The 11,518-nt window shown below is 40.8% G+C and overlaps 1 protein-coding gene across 2 annotated transcripts; it reads right to left on the bottom strand.

The window, feature by feature from the left end:
- Positions 1–903: 903 nt before the first annotated feature.
- wfs1b (Wolfram syndrome 1b (wolframin)) lies at positions 904–10,314 on the bottom strand. 2 transcript variants are annotated; one of them, XM_067599309.1, is made up of 10 exons: positions 10,091–10,314; positions 8,715–9,083; positions 6,588–6,664; positions 6,245–6,389; positions 5,933–6,106; positions 5,708–5,788; positions 5,319–5,482; positions 4,198–4,434; positions 3,852–3,970; positions 904–3,387 (listed from the first exon to the last, which is right to left on the bottom strand). In XM_067599309.1, exons 2-10 carry the CDS (start codon positions 9,079–9,081, stop codon positions 1,839–1,841), a joined length of 2,913 nt encoding a protein of 970 aa, XP_067455410.1. In that variant the 5' UTR covers positions 9,082–9,083; positions 10,091–10,314; the 3' UTR covers positions 904–1,838. The 2 variants fall into 2 exon arrangements, with proteins under 2 accessions (XP_067455410.1, XP_067455411.1); XM_067599310.1 differs by lacking the exon at positions 10,091–10,314 and adding an exon at positions 9,193–9,261.
- Positions 10,315–11,518: the final 1,204 nt, after the last annotated feature.

Genomic DNA, 11,518 nt, shown 5'->3' with positions numbered 1-11,518 from the left:
GTTAATGTGTGCAGTTTATAGCTTCAGTTTATACTGGTCTACAAGGGGTCATCATTAGTCTGTGATATCAGCAAAGTCATGTGGTCTGAGGCACCACCTAGTGTTGTTACACACTCATTACATCTGTAGACAAAATAACTTGCACACACTAATGCAATGGTTCCCAAATGTTTTCTGTCGTGACTCCCATTTGAAGCAGATTCAATTTCAAGCCTCCGTTTTTGCATATTTAACTACCGGTAACTGGAGGATCTGGTAATGACGGGAGCCAAGTCGAATTTTATTGAAATTACATTCCCAAGAACATAAACTGCATGTTTCTTCACAAATCACAAAGGTTTGCCCAAACTGTCTGAGTTTGTAGTGAAGTAGACTTTTTCACATTTTAGATTTGACTTGTTTGTTTGTTGAGCATCACTATGTGCGTCTTCCAGCGATGTGCAGCTGAATCAGGTGCTTCTCATACGAGGGACTTCAAGAGAAAAGTAAATCCATCACAAATCATTCTCTTCTTCCCTGCCAAGCCTAAACATCTTGCTCTTTACCTCCTTTGCTCTCTGAATCAATCTTGCTATCATGAATCTTGTTTTTCAAGATATATATGTCATAGCAGGAAAGACACAGCTGGAAACTGATTACATTTCCCTGCTCCATTTAAATGCAGCAATCAGTAATGTTATTAATCACACCTGTGTTTGACGAGTCAAAATGCTGTAAAAGGTCAACTTCAGTTACACTCTACCTGGTTATTTGTGTCATAGAGTATTGAAGTGGTGATCTCTAATGTACACGAGTAAAATAAACAATTAGCCCTTGAATTAATGCTTGATTCAAATCTCAAAATGTGCTGATCTGAACTGATAAAATGCAATTATTGTTAAAATAAAAACTGCAACAAACAAATGTTTTCATCATATTTATGGGTCACAGAATAGAAAACAGTAGTGACATCCTAACTTAAAACACATCATCACTCAGGGACTGAAAATGTTCAATATATTAAATCCCTGCACAGCAGGCATGAAGACGAGTGAGGGAGGAGAAAGGTAAATGACTGCAGACACAATTTAGTATTTTCTCCCAAATTATCTTTAAAGTGAGACTAAGTTTTATAAGGCACTTGAAGATCATTTCCAATACCAACCACTCCAAAATGGACATACTGGACTTATACTGTATAATATTAAATAATTAAAGCTTACAAATTGACTTCATACTTGCAACCTTTTGTTTAAAATAAATGATCTAACCTCTCCTTTCATACTTCTTTGTGGGACACAGACAACAAATGTAGTGAGAGTACAGTCCAATAATCAAACTGTAAAATGTAAATACTGATGATTTTGACCACAAAAATGTGTCATGATACTGACAAACATACATAAAATTGGATACGAAAGATAGTGTTTGTACGGTGATGAAATGTTTACAACAAATGCACAGCTGACCACAGCTGAGGAGATTGTGTGTTTCTTCTTTTAGTGTTAATCAATAAATTGTAAACTTAATCTAAAAACCTTACTACCTTGTGTTTCTCCTCCTTTTAAACTTAATTTAATTATATTATGTATTCTCACATTTTGGCTCAACAGTTACAAGAATGCAAACACACACTTGCTCATGTTCAGATTTACAACAGGACCAATGAAACACTAAATATCTGTCCTCTAACAGTATTGACAAGTAATTTGCCAATTTTACTATTAGATTCTGTTAAGAGTAGTTGAGTACAATCGATGTTCTTCAAGTGAAGGTTCTATTATCATTATCACACATCTTAACAGCATGTTAAGACATTTCATGTCTTGTACGAGTGTGCTTGTTGACTCTGTCTCTGTCTATTCCTCCTCCTGTGTCGCAATCTCTGTTTCAGTCTCTGTTTCGGGGTGTTGCTCGAGCTGAGCGGTCAGGAAGGGGTTGAAGAAGAAGTCAAAGCCAAACTGCAGGGCGTTCTGAGCCGTGCGCCTCCAGTCGTGTTCAATCTTGTACTGTCTGCGGCTTTGAACGAGGGTATCGCCGCACGAGATGCAGTGAATGGCTTTCAGTTCAAACACGGGCCACTTTGAGCCTAAACGTCCCTCCAGAATAGTACTGAACTCCACCAGGCTTCCTGTGTTCAACTTTAAAAGCACAAACTTGAACTCGTTGCTCGCCCGCAGGACAATGTCCTTAGTCGCATCTTCGTCCTCTATGATCGTCCCGTTCTTGGTCTTCCTCTCCAGCGGCATGCCCATTGTGACTTCAAATTTGTATCGATCAAAGCGTTTGATGTGGCATTCGTGCTTGGCTAGTTTTTTAAGTTTACAGAGTGGATCTTCTCGGGGAGGCGCCGGGGCAGGCAGGGGTTGAGGCTCCGCTGTGACATTCTTCACCTCGTCACACAAAGGATACGGCTCACCGTAAAGACAGCGCATCCAGTTCCCTACAAATACAGGCAGCAGGTTGATAACCGACTGTGGCCCGTTCTCAATGTCCGTCACACGGACGTATTTGAAGCGTCCAGTCCAGGTGACACGATGACCTTCGAGATGGGAACACAGAATCTGGGTTTGGGCCATGTTAGCCTCTCTCCAGGCCTGTGGGCCGCAGAGGTTGCTGTACTCAGGCCACGTCAGGGTGGAGTTATACACCTTCATGCCTTCAGACCTGTAGACATACATCCAGCAGAAGAGTACCACTGCACTGAGCCAAACCAGGATGAGCTTGACGATGCTACTCCTGGACAATGACCGAAAAACCACGATGGGGTTGAGACTGAAGCGGGTCCAAAGCCTCAGGACTACTGGCACAAAACAAATAGTCAGTGTGACCACCATCTTAATTACTTCCAGAGCGAGGAACCACTGCAGTAACTGGACCATGAGCATTGCAGCCATGCCCAGTGAGAGAACAGGTAGGGCGAACAGGAAGAGGAAGTAGCCAACGCAGGTGCGAATGAGTCCTATTGCGGAGGCGTTATTAAGGAACACTAAACAGAGCTCGCACCAAGTGAAACAAACCAGGTACGGCACCAGGCACAGGTAGGTACCCTTGAAGCCTCTCAGCTGGGCCATACGGAACAGCAGATAGAAAAGGTGGCCGTATAGAAGACAAGGCACCCCCAGGTTTAACACCACTATGTCCCCAAGAGGCACGGTGATGAACGTCTTCCCAAAGATCTTGAGGAACCAGAGGGAGTCTGGCAGGAGGTAAGCGAGGGAGCAGGCCCCAGAGAGGACTTCTGTGAGGAGCGCTTTACGAGCAAAGAGCTGAGCAGAGGCATGAAGGCTGAGGAAGGCGGTGACGGTGAAGAAGAGAGCTATGGTGGCCAGCTCCGAGCAGGGGATCCAGGACTTGTCGGCCACGGGGAAGGAGAAAACCACAAAGATCACTGAGAGCAGGAAGTACCTTAGAAAAGAAACAGGATTTGATCATTTTTCTGCACAAGCATTTAGACAATTTTACAAACATGTCTTAAAACTTTAGTTTTATTGTTTATTTTGAGGTTAATTCTTCACTTTTACAAATGTTATTTTTTCCATCTTGTGTACATATAAATGATTGTTTATTAATGATTAGGTTAAAGGAATTAGATTAAAAGCTTAATTCATCCTGTCTGGGAAATTATAAGTAAAATTATTAGTTACTTTATCATTACCAACAAAAACTAAAAACCTGCCTGAACCAAGCAAAAACTTAATGAATGCATCTACGTGACAATGATAAAATGATTTTGTAGTCAAACTAGTAAAACCTGAACGACACTAAATTCAACATTTGCAAACGCAACAGAATAAAAATCACAAAAGTGGTCAACTGAGCGAAGAAATGGATGTTTACACATAGATGAAGGTAAATAGAGGCATGCTTACAGATAGGGCTCCAGGTGTGTCCATCCAAAGTTGGTCTCAGCCTGCTCCAGATCAAGACCAGGTTCAAAGTGAGTCAGCAGGTCTGTCAGAGCCCGGAAATTTTCCCACGCTTTTGAATTCTGTAGAAAAAGATACTCGTTAATTTCTGTCTTGTTGATAAGTGGCCTTCTGGTCCACATTTCCAGCAGGTCTTTCGGCAAAACAAAAAGCGTACTTTTACATGGTTGTGAGAATAAATATTATCTGTAACTGAGCTCTATACAAAATGTGCATTTAGTTTACTATTAAATGCACAAATTTGCTACTATTAAATGTGCATTTAATAGCAGAAGAAGAAGTCACCAACCTGGAAAACGCGCAGTGTGCAGATGACCATGGAGAAGAATGAGAGGTAGAAAACCAGCAAAGGGATGAGGAAGATGAAGAACTCAATGGTGAGGTTGGAGATAATGAAAAAGAAGATGAGTGCATTGACATGGTGCGTGGGGATCAGGGCACTGAGCCACTGCATGCCAGCTCGCGACGCCCAGTCGATGAGGTGCTCCTTGATCTCCAGCAGAGCGTACAATGGGAACTTCAGCAGCTGGTGGAAGCAAATGAAGAAGAAGGGTCAAAACATCACCGAGGCCCAAAAATCTGATTATATAAGAAGAGCGTTTGGTAATCCCTGTCCCTATGGCACTATATATCACTCCTACCACAGAAAAGTGCTTCTTCCACACATTCTCAGCAAAGATTGAAATTCTCATTTGAGAGTGACAGATTAGCAGCAGTGTGCAATCAATACAATCAAAATAGCGACATGATCTAAATACCACAAATAGCATCACTTATGACAAGCTAATTTTGTGTAAGCCTAGATAAAGACTGAAAATATACTGACCCCAAACTGTAAAAAATTACACAGAAATTACATGATCTAAAGTGGCTGACAGCAGGGCTATTTACATTATGTTTGGTATGTAAATAAGACTCTTGTTAAATGTGGGCAACTACTTGCTATGACAACAATTAACATATAACTCTTCAGCTAATGTTTGGGCACTGCTGTTGGTCGGCTCTCATTTTTCAAACATGTCAGTCATCAGGCACGCATACAGATTCCAGCTGACGAGGACAAACTATGCATCTCATGTGTGTTTGATCCAACAGACTGACAGAAAGATGCTACTTCAAAGATATGTGGTATAAGTACAGGTGCAGGTGGGACAGAAAATTGAAAGACTGACATTATACATCATGGGATTAATAAGAGACAAAGAACATGATAAAAAAAAGATAAAATAGGGGCACTCTGGTGACCTGGGGGTTAATGCGCCAACCGTGAGCCCCAATTTCCACATTTTCGGGATCTTGGTTGCATATTGTTCCCCATCTCTCTGCTCATCACCTCTTTACTGTCACCGTCCAATAAAAGACATAAAATGCAGAGGAAATAATGACATACAAAGTCTGAGAACTTCCCACCTTTTGGTGCAGGGGCAGTTCATCTGGATGTTTCACAACTACGTCATCATCGTCATCGTCGTCGTCAGTGCCTCCTGCAGCAGCCATGACTGTTGACGGTGCGATACCCTGAGCGTACTTCTTCGTCATCTCAACAAAATCGTCAAGACCGACATAAGAACTGGCTACAAAGACAAACAGAGGACACATCTTGTAGGTTAATTTACGAGCGAAATATAATGTTTATTGTAGCTATAATGTCATCTGTTAAAAAGTGATTGAATAAAGGCATGGCAAAAAATGGGGATAAATTACAAATTGTACATAAGCAGTACTTTTAGTGAAGATTTTTCTACCATGTGTATTAAAAACTTTTCACAAATAGAAGTCATGTTTTGGATCACACATACACTCGCTGGTGACCATCGTCTCCAAGACTCTCCTCTGTTTTTTGGCAGAGCTGTTAAGTGGGCCCGGGGAGACTGGTTTGCCTTTAGATGGAGGAGAAACAGAAGAACAAACATTCTCTTAACATGTTTGAACTTCTTTTTTTATTCATTTATGTTAAACTTCTTTTATTTTATTTTTTATTAAAAACATAAAAAACCGTGCAGTGTCAGCATGTTAAATGATACCTGGCTCTGTGGCGACGTGTTCGACGTTCTCTAGCATCTCAGAAACGGCCACTGACTTCTTCCTCTCTGGGTTCAATTTCCAGTACATGAGCAGAGCCGCTTTCCGAACTCCTCTCTCAAACCGTGTTTCTGTACACAACTTCTTCACCTCTTCAAAGTTCTCCAGAGTGATGCCTGAAAAACAAAAAGACATCTGCACAGTGATGATTGCAATCTATATTGAGCATCAGTTGAAGGGGGTTTGATTCATAACATCAAACCAATGATTTAATACCTGTAGATTGAGGGTAGAAGTGCGAAACTTTTTGGTACCTTTTCTGGAGGCTAAGCATTGCTGCAGCAGCTTGAGGGCGTCCTTGCGGCCCTGTTTAGCAGCCTGGACCAGCCAAGTGACCGCTGTGCAGTTGTTCAGCTCCTCATCTCTTTCTTCTGCCAGCGCCAGGAAGTAACGTCCCATCTGGACACACACATAGACACTCAAGATGCACTTGGACTTGCAGGGCAAGCATTACTGAATTAGTTGACTCATGGCCTGTCCTTCCCACCAATATGTCACTCTAAAATAACATTTATCATTAGTTGGCTGATCTCTTCTGTCCCCCACCATATGGTCATTAAAGTCAATAGTATTTGCAAGGTGCTCTTTGACACTGACCTTGGTTTGTGATTTAGCATCTCCTGACTTTGCTTTGTACTCCAGATCCTCAAAACTGACCTCTTCCTCTGGCTCTTCTGATGGAAACAGAAAATAAATAAATAAAAAACTAGGTACACATTATACAACAAACCCATAATAAAATCATTTCAAACAAAACACCTTCTTGGGTAAATTTTGTGGCTGTTTATGATTTATGCATGTATCTCTTCTTTAAATGGGGGGATAACTTAGAATAACTTGTGGGACATAAATAGAGCTGCAACAATTAGTTGATTGACAGAAAATAAATCGGTAACTATTTTGATAAGCGAATTATTGATTTTGTCATTTTTTCCAGCTAAAATGACAAATATTCAGTTGTTGCAGCTTTGTCAAATGTGGAAATTTGAAGCTTTTCTGTGTCATACATGATAATACACTATATGTCTTGATTTTGGACTACTGGCCGGACAAAACAACACATTTGAAGACATCACCATGATCTTTAGGAAATGATAGTGGGCATTTTGTGCAGTTTCTGACATTTTATAGACAAAACAATTAATCAATTAACCTAGAAAATAATTGGTAGATTGAAAATAATAATTGAACATGAAAATAATCGTTAGTTGCAGCTTTAGACAAAAACATGAACACGAACTGAACACGAAAATGCTTTATATCGTTAGTCCTATCTACGACTGTAATTGACAAGCATGTTTCCAACACACACACACTCAAATGTGTTGTCTTACCAACCCAGCTGTCTAATCCTGACACAGTACCGTGTCAGCAAAATATTTAGCTTACCCTGATTTACAGGACCTGAAACCGCTGAGCGTGCTCTTTCAATTTTTATGTGTCCACATAAAACTTATCTTATTTTACAAGCCTATAAGCTGGGAATTGAGAAATTATTTCTCTAAAATAAACTGGGTTAACTTCAACTTCTTTGAGTATCATAAATATAATCGTAGTTTTTTTTCTACTCAACTTTGGTTTTAAAATACTCTGCACGCATGCTCCAGATAAACAGGAACAGAAATATGGAAACCTTCCATTTCAGACAACCCATCAGCACTGTGGCAGTCAGTAACACGAGTGATCTTAGAGTGTGAGCACGAATCAGATCCTTCCAGAAACAGCTCCTGCCCTCATAAAACTGTCCCACTGAAACCTGTTGGTTTAATTATCATCTTCTTTGAGATGATGACTTCTGCTACTCTGAAACCTCAGTGCCTCTCTGAAGCAGGAGCTGTCACATGGAATCTGCATCTAATGAGTGGTAATCTGTGTGATACTCAGAAGAAGATGGGGGCTGAAACAAACAACTTCCAAGATTCAAAACGCCCACAAGCTGTAAGTGATACTGCCTGTCTGTCTCGGGAAGCAAAAGAAAATGTGATGGGATCCGGTAACTTCCATCAGATGTCCCACAATCCTCCTGGTCTGCTGTTCAAAACCCGACCCACCGCCTGAGCCCTTAAATATTTGTTTAGGGCAGTCAACAGCAGCTGCTAGCTTCCCTGATGCTACACACACACACACACACACACACACACACACACACACACACACACACACACACTCTTACATAATGATGCAGCCTGTCTCCTCTTTTTACTTTCATTAGCTACATTATATTATCTGTTCAATTCTAGACAAATAGACACAAGCCTCATCACAGTGTATTTTTAACAGTGCTAGGTCTGATGGAAAAACTGTGGTCCAAATGAAATGACTGAGGTGTTAGATTTCACACTTTCCAGTAATACACCATATTTACATATCTAGACCTCGCTGCCATGCCAAGCCATGCAGTAAATTAAAATTTGATATTCTCAGAGGAGCTGGAGGGTTTCCTGTTATGTGAACTTCACACACAGGATTTTGGCTGAGAACTAAGCAGAGTTGAAAAGATAGAGGTAAGACAGGCTTTTCTCCTCAGGTCAGCAAAATGGGAGAGGCTGCTTTACATGTTGTGGTAAATGTCTGCAGTTGTCATGGAGACATAACACCTCATACTGCACACTGGGAGTGTTGACTGCACTGATAGCTGGAGAAGAAGGAGGTGAAATGGTTCTGTCAAGATTTTGTTTTGCAAATTAAAAGCGTAAAAGGTCAAATGTCAGAGTTTTATCTCACCTGGTTCAGGTGTGGTGGGAGGCTGTGGAGCTGAGGCATTGGCTCCAGATGGGGGATTTGCCGTTGAGGCTGCATTGAGCTGAGATCTGCCCACCTGAGAGGGGCTTCTAATTGGCAGGCGGAGAGGGGAGGCAGGCGGTGTGGAGAGGGAGGAGGAGCGGGAAAGACTGGGAGAAGCCTGAGAGGACGCAGTAGAGGGAGAAGATGACGGTGTGGTTGGAGATGTTGGCATGGACAGTTTAGGCTTAGGCCGGTCTGAAGATGGTGTGGTTGTGGTAGCAGATGAGCTTGAAGAGGAAGGGCCTGTCCGCAGGGATGAGAGGCTGAGTCTTGGGGTGGATGAGGTACCGGTCGGTGGTGGTTCCATGGCTGAAAATAAAAACATTAGGCAGTCAGAAACCTCACCAGGGTGTATTCACAAACACAAATATGTTTCAGAGTATTTGAAAACAACAGATTTACATCATGTGGTAAGCACCTGTTCATGGAGAAACAGCTGACAATGTGAAGGGTATGAAGGAGAAGGAAGTGACAGTGAAAGAAAGGCAACACCTGTGGAGGAGTAACAGCTGTTCTGAAAGGACGCTTTCTCTTTTAATGTCAACACGTCTCCATTTACTCAACTATTACAGGACCATCTAATAAGTCCAGAGTACACAAACACAATTCACTGAGACTCTTGTGAGTCTTCTGTAAAACCTAAGGGTTGGTGGAATAAAAAAAAAATACAGCATAGTGTCATGATATTTAGTATGTAAATATCACATTAATACAGAGAGATGCCAATCTGTATAATGTAAGACTGAGAGTCAAAATAATAAGCTTTATCTCATTGGATAAAACCAACAAAGTCTGTCAATGTTATCCACTGGGAACAAGACATACCATTAAAAAAGCCAACACTTTCAGGCTTCATGCTGCCACCAAAGGTTTGTTATTACAAACAACCACACAACAACAACAAAAGATATCTCCTAAAAGCATTTTGTAAACATTTAGTATCCTGTGACAGCAAACAAACCATGTTGTCTCATGCAGTCTATTTTAAGTGTCATCAGGTGCGCCCTGTGCAGCTATATTGAGAAGGTGACATCCTTCAAGTGCCCTGACTGGAAACGTGATGTGTCCAGCTGGAATTTAGGGAAGCCCCCTCTCTGCTAGAGAGAAGCAGCTCCAATGACACCGACTGAACCGGTGGACTGGACATGCATATGCTACCATTTTACACAAATACAATACAGTGTGTACACGGTGTCACAGTGTCTTCTCTAAATTACATATGAAACACAGTGGTAGATGTGGCAGGTAGCTGAAATAGCAGGTGGTTTTGTTGCTAATGCTAACTTGTCATGTTTTAACTACTATTGTCCGCTCACCTTTAGGAGAAGAGCGCCAGTTTATTTGTAATCCTTCTGCTGAAAACAAAGCTGCAGTATATCACTTTCTTCGCTATTCGGTGTCCCAAGTCATTCTTCACTTTCGCTTTTGTAAAAAAAAAAAAAAAAAATCTGCCTGTCCGCTACCTTTAAGTGGTCAAACTCCCAGCACACAAACACACAAACATACACGAAGCACAGGAAAGTCTGCCAGCTGCTTCGGCTGATGTTCACGCCCACTTCTTATTCTCTGTGTTGTGATTGGATAAAGATGAAGACTCGGGTTTATTAAAGCGTTTTGATTGGCTGAAAAAGTAGAACGTTCAAATGATGTGTCAGTCAAAAACAATCGACCGTCGAAAGATTTATTTAATACAGGTAAGTTATTTCAGAGACATTTATAGCCGTTTAAAACGAATTTTACATCAATTTAAATGCTCAAAGTTATAAAAGATGCGTCCATAATTTAGCTGTATGCTTCGTTAAGCGTCTGCTCTCTTTTTGTAAATCATTATTCGATGTCTTTTTCCTGTTCGCTATGTATTATCATCTCACCACCAGGAGATGGCAGCACATGATATGTTGTTTTCATTCGCAAACGGTCGCTTTTCATTCACACGTTTACTATTTTCCTTCAAGACAGTCGTACTAAACTATTTAAAACATTTCAAATTGAATCTGTCATTGTGCTTTTTTGTCTTTTCTTTGTTTTTTTTTTATCTTCAACATATCGGATATAAGGTACAATATTATATAATAAGCTATAATTCTGCATTCTATTTTTATTGTTTTTCACTATTGTTTAGATAAATGTCATAAAGAAATAGCTTATATGATTTTTGGTCAATGAAATTAGGGGGGGGGGGGGGGGGGGGGGGGGGGGGGGGGGGCTCTGAGGGCATCACATTGACTCTGGGAATAGGCTATAATACGCTAAAATAATTAGGCTATAATACGCTAAAATCATAAGAATTTAAAATTATTATCATTATTTTACAAAAGTATAGGATAGTTTAAAAAAGTATAACTATAAGATCTGATTTCCTTAAAGGTTTATTGTAAAAACCTGCCTCTAAATCTATCATTTGAGTGTAACATTTACTGCAAGTTTTATTCTCTGACAACAGCATGTTGATTGAGCCCAAACAGAAGTTACTGATCGTTTGTAGTGTAGCTTCTTGCACACATACAGAGCAACTTGCCATCAGGCACACTGGGAAAGGAAAACATTAAAGTTCAGAAGAGGGGCGCCCAGGCAAAGGGGGAAAGCAAGCAGACACTAAAAGGACTTGTAAAGAGAAGGACTCAGGGGAAAGACTGAGATTAAAGTTCAAGTCTGGAAATGAAAGTAGATAACACAGGGTGGGAAACAAATGAAATGGGGTCAGTAATTGCTTAACTGCAGCTGCACTGAAGCAGTTATGTAAA

Source organism: Thunnus thynnus, chromosome 9 (assembly GCF_963924715.1).
Source record: "Thunnus thynnus chromosome 9, fThuThy2.1, whole genome shotgun sequence".
In the NCBI taxonomy this organism is placed as follows: domain Eukaryota; kingdom Metazoa; phylum Chordata; class Actinopteri; order Scombriformes; family Scombridae; genus Thunnus; species Thunnus thynnus.
The sequence above is the reverse complement of the archived record's forward strand: the minus strand, read 5'-3'. Positions and strand labels throughout refer to the sequence as shown.